This window comes from Dermacentor andersoni, chromosome 6 (genome assembly GCF_023375885.2).
Source record: "Dermacentor andersoni chromosome 6, qqDerAnde1_hic_scaffold, whole genome shotgun sequence".
In the NCBI taxonomy this organism is placed as follows: domain Eukaryota; kingdom Metazoa; phylum Arthropoda; class Arachnida; order Ixodida; family Ixodidae; genus Dermacentor; species Dermacentor andersoni.
This window is the reverse complement of record NC_092819.1, coordinates 164,961,415-164,980,388: the sequence shown is the minus strand read 5'-3', so window position 1 is coordinate 164,980,388 and position 18,974 is coordinate 164,961,415. Positions and strand designations below refer to the sequence as shown.

The 18,974-nt window shown below is 45.7% G+C and overlaps 1 protein-coding gene across 4 annotated transcripts in view; it reads left to right on the top strand.

Annotated features, from left to right (window-relative positions):
- The window catches only part of Scm (Polycomb protein Scm), a 298,625-nt gene that overhangs the window by 248,391 nt on the left and 31,260 nt on the right, over window positions 1-18,974 (top strand). For all 4 annotated transcript variants that reach the window (XM_055066831.2, XM_050172273.3, XM_055066833.2 and 1 more), the window contains one exon: window positions 12,049-12,251. In XM_055066831.2, coding sequence (XP_054922806.2) covers window positions 12,049-12,251 — 203 coding nt within the window. The remainder of the gene's footprint in view (window positions 1-12,048; window positions 12,252-18,974) is intronic.

The following is an 18,974-nucleotide window of genomic DNA, read 5'->3' as shown; positions in this document are numbered from 1 at the left end:
ACGACAACATTGTTTGGAAATTTTTCTTTCGGGATAGTCTTCCGGCGAAAAATTATGAAGGGAGGGAGCTTGCGACCATCAGCCAAACATGCGAGCATAACTGTTCTCCGATTCTTTTCGTTTCCAGTGCTTCTAATCCGAACTTCGTGTTCACCAGACTTGTGCACTGTCCTAACCATTGGCATATCAAGGTACACGGGGGTTTGGTCCGCATTCCCGATGCGTCCAAGTGGCATGTTGGTAGAGCGGCGGAGATCAATGACATACCGCTGAAACGCGAGAAGTTTAGACTCGAAGTCCTCGGGTAGTTTTTGACAAATCGAGGTAGTGCGTCGAAGGGAAAAACTGGCCCTTCGCATGAACTTCTGTATCCAGCTGCGCGATACCTTGAATTGGTTTGGCGCCAAACCCACGTCTCGTGCAAGTTCACGTGCTTTGCACTGAAGCATTTCAATGCTCACACCAAGAAGCCGGCAGCGTTGTTCACCAATAAAGTCCGCAAGACGACGCTCCAAATCCGGGAAGCGCCCTTTATTGGGCCCACGGAAACCTTTTCTTTGACTGTTGCAATTGGACAACTCGTGGCGATGCTTTCTCCATCCTCTTATCATCGATTCATTGATGTCCAGGCTTCTTGCGGCCGCTGAGTTGCCGACTTTTTCGGCAAGTAGAATAGCGTTGCGCTTGAAGCCAGCGGTATACTGAGTGCGAGAGCGTGCCATTTTGGGTGGCACATTGAGCAGGCAGGAACACACCAACATGTCGAAGCGCTGAACAGACAATGTGGCTATGCACTGCCTGAGGAGTCGGTGGCGTAGGTCACGTGTGGAAACAAGCGCCCAGGACGCGCCGCCAGTAGCCCAACCGGACGGCTACGTCACTAGAATAAAAAAAAGGCGCGTTCATTTCGCGCGCCAATCGTTCGACACTCACAGGCACGTTTGGTCCTTCCAAGGTAACTCGTTGCTGGCGCGCTCTCGTTGGTGTCGTCTGCTCTGCCTTTTTCGCGTTTGCACCGCATTCGCGACTCGCCCTGGCCGTGGTTCGTGTATTGGTTGACCGCTGAATTTGGAGCGCGCGACTTTGAAGGAGCAGGTCAATCGACACGCACGTAAATGCGGCACATTAAACGAGCTTAATAATGAGTGTTTGGTGCCTTTCTTAGGCTTTTTATACCTAGTATTCGAATGTAACGCAGGGGGTGACTTCTCACTTGTGCTTTTGGTAGAAAAACTGGCGTTACATTCGGGTAAATACAGTACTTCTCGTCCATCGATCTTCGATGTGGCTACTGGCAGATTTCAGTTGATGAAATGGACCGCGAGAAGATGGCCTTCATCACGCCGGATGGCTTATATCAGTTCAAGGTCATGGCCTTTGGCCTATGCAATGCTCCTGCGACATTTGAACGTATGATGGACTCTCTTCTGAGAGGCCAGAAATGGACCACCTGTCTTTGTTACCTTGACGACGTTATTGTTTTTTCTCCCACGTTCTGCAGGCACCTTACCCGACTCGCTGCAATTCTTGCGGTCTTCCGAAAAGCCGGCTTTCAACTGAACTCCACGAAGTGTCAATTCAGGCGCCGTCAGATTAGTGTTGGGACACCTCGTTGACGCATCCGGTGTCCAACCCGATCCGGAAAAAGTTCGCGCCGTATGCAGTTTCCCTCTGCCACGTTCTGCTTCTGATGTGCACTGCTTCGTCGGCCTGTGTTCTTACTATCGCCGTTTCCTCAAAAACTTCGCCAACGTTGCTCGGCCTTTGATAGATCTTCTAAAGAAGAACTCGGGCCCGGAGCAGGCTCACGTGTTCACCGCCCTCATCGGGTTTCTGACCACCCTCCCATACTTGTCCACTTTGGTCCATCTGCACCGACCAATGTCCACACTGGCGCAAGCGGCCATGGCATTGGCGCTGTTCTCGCCCAACAGCAGAATGGTACCGAGTGCGTGATAGCTTACGCCAGCCGCCTGCTGTCACCTGCCGAGAGAAATTATTCCTTGAAATTATTCAAGCGGGAGTGGTTGGCTTTAGTTTGAGCTGTCGCCAAGTTCCGGCCATATTTGTATGGCCGCACGTTTTTGGTCGTTACAGACCACCATGCCCTCTGCTGGCTCACTTCCCTCTGGGACCCCAGGACGGCTTGGTCGCTGGGCTTTGCGACTCCAGGAATTTTCATTTGTTGTCAACTATGAAGCCTGTTTCACATGATGCGATTTTCGTCGCACTGGAAGCACGATTTTCGTCGTTTGCGATGAAGATTGCAGTCGCAGTGCCTACCCCCCGATTTTCGGCTGCGACTAACCGGTTGGTCACACAGTCGCACCGTCGCACCGATCGCTGTGATTTTTCGTCGAAATTGCGCGGAGAGCTGTCAACGGAGCTATTTCGCCGGTTCGTTTTGGAAAATGCCGTCTCGCGCGACAAGTGCAATGCGCGGAGACGCGGATCGTCGAATTTGGTACGTACGCGAAGGGAGAATAAAAAACTTGTACCGCATATTCGATTCTCCCATTTATGTACGTTTTTTGACACGTTACGCAGCAACTAAAGTACATTTTCACGTTTGCTTCGTACGCCTTTGCGAGTTGTCAGTGCTAGAAGGTGTTCGATCCCCAGCAGACGATGAGGTCGTCACAATTTTCTTTTGTTGAGTAGCATGAAAAAATCCCGCTTACGGAGCAGCTTGAATTATTTCAACCTCGGCAAGGGCAAATGACAAGACAGCAAAGTACCCGAAGTTTCAACGTTGCGCTGAAAGTGGTACCGTTCAGTTGCATATTCTTGTCGGTTTTCAAGCATGAATTTCCCAATGCATCTTGAAAGCTTATCTTTCCTCTTATTAAATTTGACAGAGCAAAAGTGTAGGCTATCGTAATGAATTTGCTACGATAGCATTAAATCCGTGGCTTGAATAAAATATTACATGCACGTTAAGTTGCACCTCTTCTCTGGACAATCTTTTTTTTCTTGCACAGAAACCAATAAACATTGACTATGTTGCGGACTTTGTATCCTTACTGCATCTGTATGAACACTTGCTCTACAAGGTAATTAACTGTACAGCTAGTAGATTAAGTAAATTGCTTGCTATAGTGGCACAGTGACAATGTACCCTCCTGCACAATCATGTAGGACTCGTGCAACAATGCGAAAAGCAGGCACAAAGCCTGTTCTTGTTGGGATAAAACAGTATAAAACGACACGCTGAATAAAAGTAAATCAAAACTGTGCAGTGAAGTCAGCCAGTTCAGCCAGTAGAAGCAGTTCTTGCACGTTCACAGCTGATGAAGTGTGCAGAAACATTCATGCCTTACATATTTCTAGTAAGTTTCTAATAAGTTTGTAATCACATATATTTGTGTATAAACCCATGTAACGATATCCGCTGCGATTACTATCTTTATAAGTAATGAAACACCATGCTACTTGCAAGAACATATATCACCCGAGGATTTGAGAACAAATTTCTGCATTTCAACTATACACAATATGTGGTTTATTCAATAAAAGACCACAAACTGGGCTTTTTTGCAATGACAAACTTATTCCAAACTTTACTTACATACAGGCAAGAAAAAAAATTATAGACAGAAATATTGTTCTTCAATTTGTTCACCTTGTTGCATCTGGGTCGCAGGCCCCAAGGGTAGCGTTGGCCTGGCGGCCTGGGGCACAGCTGGAAGCATCCGAAGGTCCTGGCAAAGGATGAGTCGACTGCTAACAGAACAACTTGTTTATTTTAGCATCGCAAAAGAGTGGCCGGTCAGGTCGACCGAAGTGGAGAGACGGGAGAGCACATTACTCGACGAAAGAAATCGGAGCCTCTCTCGGCGTCCGTGGGCTGCTGCTTTTATACTCTCTGAGTCGAGGGCAAGAAGGAACGGCTCGGGATTAGGCGCACGTGACGGCGCCGCACGGACACGTTGAGATGAGAAGTGACGCATCCGCCGGGCCGGCGCCGGTCAGACCTCCTCGCTTCACAGTTGGGGAGCTCCTCTCCCCGACTGCCGCGCTTTGACAAGCGTGGGCACCAACATGTACACACAAACACACACACACACACACACACACACACACACACACACACACACACACACACACACACACACACACACACACACACACACACACACACACACACGCACACACACACACGAAGACACGTGGCATTGAAACATGCCTGGACCCGCTTCGGAGGAAGCATTGCGGCAGCGCTGAACGGGCCAAAATGTCCGCCGCTTTGAACGAAGCCCCGGCGTCCGTTGCATCCGCGCCGGCTATACCGCGTGTCGGAGGCGAAACGTAACAGACCGCCCCGCCGGGAGAAGGAGATCCCGATGGTCAGGGGACTGCATCCGCTGTCCGGAGGGATGTCGCTCGATGATGCTCATAACCGAAGTCGGTCGTCCTTTGGCGTTTCTTGAGCGCAGCGCACAGAGAAGGCCTCGTTCTATCATTCAAGTTCACACAGGACACTGCAAAGTGACTTCGAGAGAGTTGACATTTTTGTTCTCGTTTCCGGCAAGCGTTAGAACTACGCCGAAACTCAACCGCTCAGTCAGCAAGCACGACACAACCCTCACTAAGCCATGCCAGGCTCTTTCCCCTTTTATACTACTGCCTAGTTCCTTACAGTAGTCTAGCAGCACTCAGAACGCGTCCACAAATTGGAAAATTGCACTAGAAAGCACGTCATCACTTTGAAACACTAAACAAAAGCAATATGTTAAAAATCCTGCCTCAGGAAGAAAACATCAGTAACAAACAACTTTGAGGCTGATTCCTACGTTAGGGGCCTCAACTTAAGCCGTCGGCGTTGCCGTTGAGACTCCCCTTTTTACCCGCCGTGGTTGCTCAGTGGCTATGGTGTTGGGCTGCTGAGCACGAGGTCGTGGGATCGAATCCCGGCCACGGCGGCCGCATTTCGATGGGGGCGAAATGCGAAAACACCCGTGTACTTAGATTTAGGTGCACGTTAAGAACTCCAGGTGGTCGAAATTTCCGGAGTCCTCCACTACGGCGTGCCTCATAATCAGAAAGTGGTTTTGGCACGTAAAAGCCCATAATTTTTTTTTTTAACTCCCCTTTTTGTAACGCACCTCAAAGGAATATTGTTGCAAAGCGAGGCTCCAGTGCAGAAGGCGGCCATTTTTGGAAGAGATGGTCTGCAGCCATTGGAGAGGGCAATGATCCGTCTCGAAGCATGCGAAGCGGAGACCGCAGCGAGCGACCGTACACCAGCTCAGCTGGCAAAAACCCCGTAGCCGCATGCGGCGCGGTCCTTTATGCAAACATCACCCCAGGCAGACACAGCTCCCAGTCAGTTTGTTCTTCAAAACACAATGCTCTCAACACGCGCTTCATGACGGAGTGGAGCTTCTCAACGGAATTCGACTGTGGGTGGTACACTGAGCTGTGTAGCAGCTTTACCCCGCACCTTTCGAGAAAGGCTGTCGTCAAAGCGCTAATAAACACTGTGCCCTGCTCTGACTGGATTTCCGCAGGAAAACCAGCTCGCGCAAATATGGACAGTAGTGCATTGACTAAATATGTACAGTATCTTGTTTCTTCTTTGTGTATCATGTATCGCGTACTTAGGAATGTATAACATGAGACTCTGTGTATTATGATATTTATGTTCTTTTACATTAGTCTTTATCTTGTTACTTTCTTACTATGCTGCTTTTCTTTGGGTATTTGCTGTTGTGGATACTTTGTTTTGCCCGAGAATTCGTGCTGTTATGTATATGGGTTTCTGAACCTAGTCGAGTTGCAAAGGCAGCTTGTAGTCCAGATACCTTGCTCTCAAAGGAAAATAACATTGAATTGAATTGAATTATAGATATAGTTGTTCGTCGGGTTATTTGACATTATTGTGTGGTCCCGAGACAGTCGAATAAACGGGGTTCCACTCTACTTACCTGCCTTACCTTGGGCATCTGCAAGGTTGCTGTGTGGCTCAACCGCGGGTGTTCTATTGTACATTCCTAACAATTTCAAGAATGCGAAGCAGTGTTGTCTTTTACAGCTTGTCTCGCAATAAAGTAACTGGTCACATGTCACTGAACAATGTAATTGAATTAAAGTGCACGTGTGAGTGAAAAAAGTAATCGATCAATTACAAAACTACCAACAAATGTACTTGGGATTCTTAAACAGTGCAACAAGACAGGACACCAGACAAAGAAAAACTACAACTTGGGTTGGTCGCATTTATTTGCAATGTCAGGGGCACTACTCGATTTGGCACCTGCGTTCCTGACCATTCTCTGGATCGCACTGTTCTAGCGAACTGGCAGTCGCTCGCTAGCGCTTTCGCAGCAGCCCTAACAGTCTGAGCTGCGACCCCGAACCCATAGTTTGCAGTGAGTTGCGACCACGGGGGGTTCAGGCCAGGGGTACAGAGCTATTCTTTAACTTACAGCGTTTATTCACCTTGGTTATAGGTGGCAGCAACAACAGACACCAACAAAACCACAACGACAGAGCATTTTGCACGAATGAGGTGAAAACTGTGAAATGGGGAAAACATACAAGAGACTGATAATGGCTTGCCTCATCTAGTGTGAATCCGCACTTGAACCCTAGGTTGGTGAGTTGCTCACAAAGGCCGGGCGCTGCAGGGGGACAGTGTGCGGCAGTCTATGCAGCTCAATTGAGTTGCAGCCAGTCGCAAGCTCGTCAGCTGATAGCATTGGGAGAACTGCCCTTCTCCTGAGCGGTGGAGAGGGAGTCTCCCCAGTTCTAAGAAAGGGGAGAGGAGGGAACGGGGTGCCTCGGCTGCTACGTTGCAGCTCGGCGCTAAAAGCAGGGGGAGCGGTGAAAGGTGTCTTCTCCCCGACACCCTCCGTGAGCAACCTCCTAACCATTGCGTAATAACCGCACGTAGCCACTCTTGAGGTATCAGAGCACACAACAAAGTGATTGCATCACCTCATGCATAGCCCCTATTCTTAGCAATTTCTTCTTAGCAAACCTTTATCACACCATCTAAGAATGCCTTGATTCTTCCGCTATGTTAGTGATTTTCTAGTCCTGTTGGAAACTGATGCCTCGTATTTTCATGCCTTGTTGGGGTGTGCTCTGCATGAGACTAAGGCTGTAGGCAAGCTCCAGATCTAGCCACACACAGTTGTTCCGTAGTACTCCCCAACCTGTAGCGCGTGTAACCGCAGCTACATTACATTGGGTTCGGGTGAATAAGACAACCAGAAGTCTGAACTCTAACAATATGCATTGCTGCGAGCAATAAGTAACACTTGTAGAGGAAAAGTCCGCTCTGTAATAGGTAATAAACAGGCTTGTATCATCGCACGGGATATTCGGGCATTGAGGTCACTTATGGATTACGGCAGGCATTCCCGAAGTCTTCAATCAGGTTCCAGGTTGGAGCCACCAGAGAGAGAGAGCGTCTCCTCCGGTGATGCTCTTTTATAACTTTTTACCTTTGCGAGAGGAATGTCCTCTTCGCGCCTCGGATACCTTTCCTTTTCCTGCGAGTCTACCACAAAATTCTGAGCAAGTGCCCACAACAAGCGAATGAGACAACATAAGCATGCAGGAGGAAATGGGTGCGTGTGCTTCTCACAGCCACCGTGACTCAAACATTGGGCATTTCCTGCAACTGTCTTCGCCACTTGTTCTGACTTCTGAAGTCTCGGAGGGTGGATGTACTAGACTCTTAGATTTAATCTGAACATTGTGTCGTGGCAACGTTTCTTCGGCGTTCCAACCACGTGCTTGGCAAGCCTTTACTAGTATTCAAGTCTGTGCACTCAGACATTGTAAAATGGGCAGTGGCACGGGCTTTTTACAAACATGCACTGCATGAATGAGAAAGGAAACGAAGGGGCTCGATCTTTGTTATCACAACCGTATAAAGCCAATTGGCAATGAAGCCAAGAAAAAAATAGGGGTAATTAGCTGTGGTAGAAATGGTAATGTAGAAAATAATTATGAAAAGGGAAATAAGAGTGGACAAAAAGATCACTTGTCACTGGTGGACACCGAAACCGTCACCTTCGCATTATGTGTGCGATACGTGACCAATTCTGCTACAACGACGTCCATCAATTCGTCTGCTAACTTGGGTATTTATGTGTGCTACTAGATCTGGCCCTGGGAGTTTTAGCCCAGCGGCCACTTGAGAGCCATGGCAGGTGTATGTTTTTTGCCTGATTGCATCACCCAACATGTGAACTTGAGAGAGCATGCTTGTGGCTAACAAACCCTTCCGTGCTACCCAATGGCATCAAGGCTGCCAGATTTGAGGTTGTTTCGATGGGAATTCAGGGCTCCTTTCCCAAGCGTATCGTTCCTAAAGAAGGCTGACCGCCAGACCAGGTACGCATGTGCCTTTTGAAACAGTGGATGCCCGCTTGTAGAACAGTGGAAACCCATGCTCTCCCAATGTCTTGGCGGGGGCGTGAAAAGTTGACATTACAAAGTTGTAGAGCACCTTCTTAAAGGCACTCTCATAACCTTCGCATTACGCAAAGGCTGCGGGCTTGGTTCCCACCGACAACAAGTTATCTTTTCATCCACTATCATTTACCTTTGCTTCATTATTTTGCACATTTCGATTTCAACCATAGCTAATTACTCCTATGCTTTCCTTGGCTTCATTGCCTGTTGGCTTTATATGGTCATGATTAACACATGATCTGCATAAGTCTTGCTACTGTAAAGTTCAGCACAGGTTTGAAGAGAAGGGAAACACAGTCGAGGATGGCAAAAGACTAGGTGGAGCGACGAAATCGGGAAACTCGCGGGCGCTAGTTGGAATCGGTTGGCGCAGGACAGGAGTAATTGGAAATCGCAAGGAGAGGCCTTCGCCCTGCAGTGGACATAAAATAGGATGATTATGATGATGATGATGACAGGTTTGAAAGGCAAACTGAATGCCTCAGGTGATGGTTAGGCCTGATTGGTAAAGCCCCTCCCAGCCAATGGGGATGGCTGGGGGCAAGAAGTTGCAGGAAGTTTGTTACTCAAAAACGACTGCATTGGAGGTTGGGTGAATCGGACACAAGATCAACACTCACCAGCTTAGATTGTGCTTTTAGCCTAACTTCAGCCTAACTAATTAACGAATCTCTAATTACTAACCTAACTATGCAATAACTCCCATATAACCAAATATAACTAACTTACCTATTTCTAATTAGCTAACCAGACAAATAGGTAATTACTAATCTTATTGTCAAACTAATCATTCAACTAACTAATCTAATAACCACATTAACTAACTAAACTTACTAATTAAACTAAATGCATAACATAACAGCTAACTGAAACAACTAATTAACTAAGCTCAGTAATAATGTAACAAACTACAGTAACAAAGCTAGTTACTTAACTAAGAAATTGATAATTAAACTAGATAGGGTCTAAAAAACTAAACAAACTAATTACCTACCTAGCAACCCAGGACTGTTAACTAAAACAATACTAATTGACTAATCAAACTAACAATGCTAACCAACCATAACTAAGTTATCTAATAAACTTATTCATTAACTAAACTAATAACCTACCTAACTATAATAACTAAGCAAATATAATTGCTTTACTAACTAATCAATCAACTTACTAGGCAAAGTGCAAATAGAGAAAGCCAACCGAAACATTTTCTCGAAAAAAAGGTGCATTTTAGATTTCTGTAAAAGTGGCAAGTGGCGAAGGACAGTGGGATCGAAGCTGCATTTCAGCAGCTTGACAAGCCCCTAAGCAAAGGCAGCAGAAGGTAACGATACAGCAATGTTCGCAGCAGCAATAGCATAAAACATTTTCCACAAAGTGTAGTTCACACAGTACATATGCAATATGCACAAGCTAAGATTTCAAAATACAAGAAGAGGTAAACAAGAACTCCATAGGCAAAAAATATATACATACAACTTTCAGCATAGCATTTGCAGTATGCTCTTTTTTGACGAACCACGTAGATTTTCATCTGTTAGTTTAAACCATTTTAGTGGTATGTTTGGAAGAGAATAACGCAGCATCAGAAAACTGTGATTTGTACACCGCCACAGAATATGCCAGTGATCAATGTGTCTTGTTAGACAGGAGCTGGGATTACGTTGCAAATTAGTTGAACTGCATAAGTGTGTGATGTTATAGAATATTTCTGATTCAATAGCTGTTAGCAGCTGGTGCTCATAAGTATTAGTAATTTTTTAAGATAGTGTGTTTTGTACGGCAAGCCTGTGACAGTATGCAAACTGTTTTTTGTAATATTACTAAGTTGGTTAACAATCTCTCAGTACCAGTAGCCCAAACCAAGTAACAGTAGTGTAAATGAGAGGAAAAAAGAGCGTGATGAAAGCTTTTGTGGGACCAGCAGGGGGACACTTGCTTAGGCTTGCCCAAGACATTGCAAAGCTTATTCCTTATGCATGGCGTTCCCATCGCATGCGTTCGTGAAAGAGAACACCCAGAGTCTTTACAGTGGGAAGTAAGAGGAGTCCTATGCACCATGCCACTTGTTAAGTGCCAAAGCTGTCCTTGGAGTTGGGCTCAGACATAGCTCTGTACAAACGGTCATTGTGTATCAGAGGGGCGGGCAAGGCCTGCAATGCGTAGCCTGCAATGCAACGAAGGAGTTTCATACAGGGTGCGCGGCACAAAGGCGGGTGTGGTGAGGGGCACGTAGGCAGATGCAGCGGCTCACATATTTTTTTTTTAGAGGGATAACTCTACTACTCCAGGTACGAACCCAATGTCAAGCTGGGACTTGGCCGGCCACTACCGGCGGCTGCTGGGTAGGCCGCATGGACGCCCATGTCTTGAAAGCAATCTTCAGTGGGCACAAAGTGGGTGGTCGTTCGGGCCTCATCTTCGTAGCAATCTGCGATGTCTACAAGTGTGCCGAGTGCTGGTAGCTTGGTATGCACTGTGCTTTCGACACTTAGTTAGTGTGGAATCAAGACGCAGCACGAAGGCCAATTCGCTCGCTGCTGCTGCCGCACTGAGCAGTGTTCGTGTTTTTTCCCAAAGTAAGCAAAACCGTGCTATCGCTTGGTTTAACTGCATTCAACCATGGCAATTTTTTTCTCTAGATTTCGTGTTCCTTTTCGTTTTGGTGCACACACCCAATAGCCTAATCTAATTCTTATAGCCGATACTGTGGCATGGGAACATGGTAGTGCATGGTTTATTCTGCGATATAAGACGCACAAAAGTTCGTGGTGTGGCAGCTTCTCATTGTTGCATCTGAGTATTCTTAAAAGTGGTAATGGTATCAGTGGCTTTCACTGCACTTCTTTCTGTCTAATTAAAATGTTTGAATGTTTGTCGCCTCTGTCTTTTTTTTTTTTTTTGTGCAACCAGGTTATAACAATTATTGGTTAAACAATGAGATTTAGTTGAATATTTCTTATAAGTGAGTTCGACAGTGTCCATACGAAGCCAAGGAAAGTAAGGGGAAGTTTGGTATTGGGACACGATAGTGTGCCACTGGTGGGAGTGGAGGCCACACCTCCCATATTACAAATGCTAGTACCACATGAGCTATGGCTGTTCCCACATTATTGGGTATTTATTTTTTTGTTACCTACAGCTATGACATATGGTTACGCAGTGTGGACATAAGAATCTAGTAATCACAGCATGAAATTTTGTGAGCTTCTCCTTAGAGTCCCAAGAAAAAGGGCATTGAGTGTGTTAACACTTGGGAGCACACATACCTAAACATGGACGTGGGAACAGCATAGCTCAATTAGTAGAGCAACACACGCGTAAATGCAGAGGATTCGGCAATTTGTTTTTTCACCTACTTTTATTGCTCTAGTTTATAATTGTTACACTTGAAATAAAAACAACAAATAATTTCCTCTATACTTTCCTTGGCTTCATTAAGTGTTGGCTTCACATGTTTGTGACTAGCGAAAATCGGGCCCCTCAGTTCCCCTTCTTCTTGTTGTTTGAGTCATATTGTGAGGCTTGTAGCTAGACATATTGCACGCTAACATATACCGAATGGCTGAATTCAACTGCTGTGTGCAAGTTGCATATGCCTTCTTGTGAACAACCTTGCAGCCAGCTCAACAACAAACCATCACTTGGAAAGACCGCAGAGGCCCGTAGGGGTTCCCGTGGCCGCAGCGCTAAGCTCCCCTGCTGCCAAGCCTGGTCCCCCACCCTCGTCCCCGCCTTCCGAGTGGAGCATTGAGGACGTTATCCGGTACATATCCAGCCTGGATGCAGCTCTGGCAACACACTCGGATCTCTTTCGGAGACATGTGAGTCTCTCATAGCCACGCACAGTGTAGAATTGTGTCCAGTTTATAGACATCTCCCCTAATCATGTGCTTGTTCAAAAATGCAATTAACTGCTCAGCATGACAGGAGTCTGATAGCTGCAGCTAAGTAAGCTTCACATTGTCATCGCGTGTCGTTAGGGCTCATTTTTCTTTACACATACATTTAAATTGCCCTTCGTATCGTGCAGGGCAGATTGTGACGTATTATGCTGCACGTGGCTGGCTGGATTCTAAGCAGTCCGAGCAGACTATGCGTCATCTTCTGCATTAGCAGGCGAAAAGCACCAGTCGTGGTGGCTTAGTGACTATGGCATTACTCTGCTAAGCACGAGGTCGCGGGGTTTGATACCCGGTCACACCACCCACATTTCAGTGAGGATGAAATGCGGGAACTCCAGGGGGTCAAAATTATTCCAGAGCCCCCCCACTACATTCTGCTTCATAATTGGATCATGGTTCTGGTATGTGAAACCCCCAGAATTCAGTTCAACAGACGAAAAGCATCCGACTTCACAGTTCGCCAAACTTCGCACCCACTGCCTGCGTGTACACCCTTGCCTGAACACTAAAAGCTGATGTGCTAGTTTCAGCAGCAAATCTACGCAAACTGCCGCTAAATACATTGATGATTTGCAGCACACGAGGAGAACATTGCTATACATATAACCTTAGGTCGATGCACACTCATGAGTGCACTCACTCACACTCACTCGCACTCATTTCAAGGGCGTGAGTGCCAGTGAGTGTAAGCGGAGGTGAGTGCAAGTGAGTGCCAGTGAGTGTGAGTGGAGATGAGTGTGAGTGCACGTGAGTGCGACCGAGTGCTAGTGAGCGCAAGTGGAGGTGAGTGCGAGTGTGAGTGTGAGCGGAGGTGAGTGTGAACGTGAGTGAGTGCGAGTACAGCTGAGTGTGAAAGTGAGTGAGTGCAGGTGAGTGTGAACGTAAGTGAGTGCTTGTGAGTGTGAGTGGAAATGAGTGTGAACGTGGTGTTTGTGAGCGAGTGGAGGTGAGTGTGAGCGTGAGTGTGAGTGCAGGTCAGTGTGAACGAGGTTGAGTGGAGGTGAGCGTGAACCTGAGTTATCGAGTGCAGGTGAGTGTTAATGTGAGTGAGTGCTTGTGAGTTGAGGTGACTGAATATGAGTGTGAATGGCGGAATGAATGTGAGTAAGTGCTCGTGAGTTTTAGTAGACGTGAGTACGAAGGCGAGTGAGTGAGCGTGAGTAGACAGGAGTATTAACATGGGTGAGTATATCACAGCTAGCACAGCAGTTGAAGACATTTAAAGTTCCTTTTAAGAGTGGAACGCAATGGCATAAATGTGCTACGTTCGCATCGGAAATCACAGGAGGCTGTTGTTGGCGGGACCATACTGAAGAGGAAGTGGATGCAGCATCGAAGGCATGTACATGTGCCGCGTCCTAACTTCTTTCATATAAAACCCTATTTAAGGGCGTGTGCACCATCGACCGACAGTGGCTGAATTCGGCAATAAAGAAAAAAAAAAACGCAGTGACTGAATGGGTTAACGTGCTGGTCTCGAAACCCATAGTTCCTGGGGTCGAATCCCCGGCTCAAAGCTTTATTTTCTGGTTATCGTCTATTTATTTATTGCCTTTATCAGAAATTTTCGCTCACGGGTAGCAGACGCCAACAACACCAACAACAGATTTTCTGTGGCCCCGCGAGAAACAAAAACAAATAGCCATCTTCACGACTCAGGCTGACGAGCATGCCACTGGAACTCTACCAAGTACTTTTCCAGTGGTCGTACGCCTAGCAAGAGAGGGGGCTAGCGGGGGGGGGAGGGGGGATTATTTTAAAATTTTGCCTTTATGGTGTATGCATTACGCATGATTCAACGAACTTTTCAGATAATAATTTCCGGGGTATTACTTTCCAAAACCATGATATGATTAAGAGGCACGCCACAGTGGCGGACTTTGGATTAACTTTGAACACTTGGGGTTCTGGCGTTTTGCCCCCATCAAAATGGGGCCCCGGCGGTCAGGGATCAAACCCATGTCCTCGAGCTTAGCAGTGCTACTTTTCAAATATAATTACGCTTTGCAGAACCACAAGAATAGTCTCAAACGATAGCACAAACACAAAAGCCAACGGATACTGTTATGCGCAGTTCGACGTGCCTACTGGTGTAAATTCTAGGATTTCAGGTATTCTGGGCTGTTCACCATGTTTGAAGCCATGCGAGCCGTGTGTGTGCGTGCGTGTGTGTACCACCGGCGTCTACTCTTCTTTCGGATGCTCACCTCTTCTCCCCGTCTGCCGACACGACAAGTTAGCGCCGGGTGCTTGCTGGTGCGAGCATGAGACGGTTGTGCCCATTTATGGTTCGATCTTGTGCCTGCGTTCCTGATTGGACCAAACCATGCTAGGGTGACCTAGAATACTGGGAGGGGGAAGCTTTTCCGGAGAACTGCCGCGCCGCCACGCAGCTTTTCCGCATCCATGGGCTTTCTCCGCTGTGGAAGCTGTGCCAAAGCGGCAGGCATCTGCTATGTGCTTGATATTTGGTCTCTATTAGCCAACATTGCGATAATTAAGTTCCTATAATATGCTACATAACTGCAAGATAATACTGCAGCAACTCGCCACACAGAGAATGTGCTTGTGTGAGGTAAATACGAGGATTTTGTATATTTCCTTCTATGCTTGCAGGTTTGTCACCGCAATGGTCAGCACTTACGGGGCTGTTTCTGGCACACATTCAGCACGCACTTCATTGTGAGCTAAGTGTGGCGTGAGAAACGTAAATGTGTTGCGAAATAGAATAAGCACAAGATGACGCGCATAACCAGGAGAACGAAGCAGATATAAGCAGCGTGCACATGTTAACGCTTTGCGCCTTTCATTTACTTTGTTTTATTTCATGCGTAGGATTGGCTTTACAAGACCGCCTCCCACGCTCTGCTGTTTCCTTCGTAACATGAAAGTAAATTTAGCAATTTATTCTGTATGCTTGCCGATTCGTACATAGCAACTATACTTGCTGATCAACTAACACATCGTTATAATTAAAAGAGACAACTTATAAGGACGTACATTGTTCACATTTTACTGTCATTGAAGGCAATAGCAGTGCTGATATTTAAAGTTAATAGGAATATTTGCAGTGCATCAAGGGCGGTAATTTAATGCAAACACACATAACATTGTCATGCACAATAAATGCTTGCTAGTTTACGTAACAATCCTATGTTAAGCAATAAATTATGCTTATCCCACTGGTGGGCCATTTGCATATGATAGCATGAGACCATTTACATGTTGATGATTTATGAGAAGACTCACAGATTATATAACAAAGCTGTTGTAACAAACTTTCACATAATAAATGCGTAACTGGCGGGGCCAGTAATAGTTATATATTCATTTCAATCTAGAAAAATATTAATTTGTGTATAAATGAAAAATTTCTTAAAAGGAGAAGGGGCCGAACAAATGCAGATGACGCAGATGTAAGATTCAATGCTTCTGGCGGGTTGACCAGATGTCTCCGTGTCACATCAGCTTCAGACCTCGCTCCTTTCTCTCTTCTCATTGACCTATCATACGTAAGGTAAAGCCCCTGTACCTTTTTAGTCATTCAGCTTAATCTTAGTAATGTCATCTCCACATTACATCATCACTTCCAGTCTTCTAACCTTTCTCGCTTCTCATATTGAGCTATCATATGGCGTTCGTCCCCACCTTGCATCACCGCTCCCGATGTTTCTTTACTTTTTTCTCTTCACTCATTCCGCAGTCATGCGCCTTCGCCGCATTGCTAGACATTGCATCATTGCATCAATTCAGAGCCAATGATGATTTCAATATGATGGAGGTGGTTCAAAGCCAGAAAATGTGGCTTGATCGAAAGGCTGATAGAAGAAGGCAAGCAGTCCGGCGCAGAACTGGATCACGCCTAACGCGTCTCAAAAAAGTGATGAAAGGCTCATTTTTTACATTTGCGGCTATGTGACTAGAAAGTTTGTCCTGAAAACAAAGTGAACACTGTCGCGATGTTCTACTAACCAGGAAAGAATATCTTAGCCAGCTGAACGCAGCTGATTACACACGTCTAGCTGCGGGACAACGGAGGCTCCTGTACCCATCTGGCCATCTCTTTAGATTTACCAGAGATTTTGAGAACTTTTTCACAAAGTGTTTCAGTACTCGGGAGCTTCATCACGAAAGCATCATGCATGGACGTTATTGAACTCATCAGGAAAAAGTGGGAAGTTGCGGTCGGGTGCCCCATTCGCGGCATTCACTTGCCGCTGAAATTATTGCTTTCTGTGTAACTACTCATCTCCATTTTTTGCAAAGCTTTTTAAACGTGCAAACGCTAACCACCATGAATCTTCAAAATATCTGAAGTTAAGCTGCTGTACGTTAAACTGGATTCTTTTAATCTGTTTTAAACATTCTCATCTATTGCACTTTTTATGGTGAAGCAATCCCAGTACCTCGGATGAATATTTTTTATTCATGTACAATGATCCCTATAGAAAGACAACACCGATGCAAGACTGACCCCAGCATACTCCGAAACGTCCACTCTTTACCTGTTTATAATGAATATTTGTTGTCTCATTTTATATTTTTGTCAGGCACGGAACATAGGGGATTTCTATATTTGTTGATTATATTTATTATTTATATAGAGCATGTTTGTATTCCTGAACAATTTTCTAAAGTATTTGAAATAACACTTCTACGTATGTACATTGTTTGCCATATTTCTTATTTGGCAGGTATTTAAATTATACAGCAAAAATGCTGGTATACCTATGCCTTTAGTTTAATTTTATCTGGATATCTGTAAAGTCTCTTTCTGTGGGACACTCTTTGTGTAAAACCTTCTGAAATAAAGTTTACACGGCATTGCTTTTATTTCTAATGTCTGCATTTATTACAAGCTTCATCTAAGCAGGGCGAAGCTGGTTGCTGCACGCTATCTCTGAAGCGAAATAAGCTAACATGGATAGAATTGAACATGCTCTCAGGAACGGAGGAAGCCTAAAAGCAGTGAAGAAGAAACTAGGTATTGGCAAGAATCAGATGTATGCGTTAAGAGACAAAGCCGGCAATATCATTACTAATATGGATGAGATAGTTCAAGTGGCTGAGGAGTTCTATAGAGATTTATACAGTACCAGTGGCACCCACGACGATCATGGAAGAGAGAATAGTGTAGAGGAATTCGAAATCCCACAGGTAACACCGGAAGAAGTAAAGAAAGCTTTGGGAGCTATGCAAAGGGGGAAGGCAGCTGGGGAGGATCAGGTAACAGCAGATTTGTTGAAGGATGGTGGGCAGATTGTTCTAGAGAAACTGGCCACCCTGTATACACAATGCCTCAGGACTTCGAGCGTACCGGAATCTTGGAAAAACGATAACATAATCCTAATCCATAAGAGAGGGGACGCCAAAGACTTGAAAAATTATAGACCGATCAGTTTACTGTCCGTTGCCTACAAAGTATTTACTAAGGTAATTGCAAATAGAATCAGGAACACCTTAGACTTTTGCCAACCAAAGGACCAGGCATGATTCCGTAAAGGCTACTCAACAATAGACCATATTAACACTATCAATTAGGTGATAGAAAAATGTGCGGAATATAACCAACCTTTATATATAGCTTTCATTGATTACGAGAAAGCGTTTGATTCAGTCGAAACGTCAGCAGTCATGGAGGCATTGCAGAATCAGGGTGTAGACGAGCCGTATGTAAAAATACTGAAAGATATCTATAGCGGCTCCACAGCCACCGCAGTCCCCCATAAAGAAAGCAACAAAATCCCAATAAAGAAAGGCGTCAGGCAGGGAGATACGATCTCTCCGATGCTATTCACAGCGTGTTTACCGGAGGTATTCAGAGACCTGGATTGGGAAGAATTGGGGATAAGAGTTAACGGAGAATACCTTAGTAACTTGCGACTCGCTGATGATATTGCCTTGCTTAGTAACTCAGGGGACCAACTGCAATGCATGCTCACTGACCTGGAGAGGCAAAGCCAAAGGGTGGGTCTAAAAATTAATTTGCAGAAAACTAAAGTAATGTTTAACAGTCTCGGAAGAGAACAGCAATTTACGATAGGTAGCGAGGCACTGGAAGTGGTAAGGGAATACATCTATTTAGGGCAGGTAGTGACTGTGGATCCGGTTCATGAGACTGAAATAATCAGAAGAATATGAATGGGCTGGGGTGCGTTTGGCAGGCATTCTCAGATCATGAACAGCAGGTTGCCATTATCCCTCAAGAGAAAAGCTTATAACAGCTGTGTCTTACCAGTACTCACGTACGGGGCAGAAACCTGGAGGCTTACGAAAAGGGTTCTACTTAAATTAAGGACGACGCAACGAGCTATGGAAAGAAGAATGATAGGTGTAACGTTAAGGGATAAGAACAGAGCAGATTGGGTGAGGGAACAAACGCAAGTTAATGATACCTTAGTTGAAATCAAGAAAAAGAAATGGGCATGGGCAGGACACGTAATGAGGAGGGAAGATAACCGATGGTCATTAAGAGTTACGGAATGGATTCCAAGGGAAGGAAAGCGTAGTAGAGGGCGGCAGAAAGTTAGGTGGGCAGATGAGATTAAGAAGTTTGCAGGGACAACATGGCCACAATTAGTACATGACCGGAGTAGTTGGAGAAGTATGGGAGAGGCCTTTGCCGTGCAGTGGGCATAACCA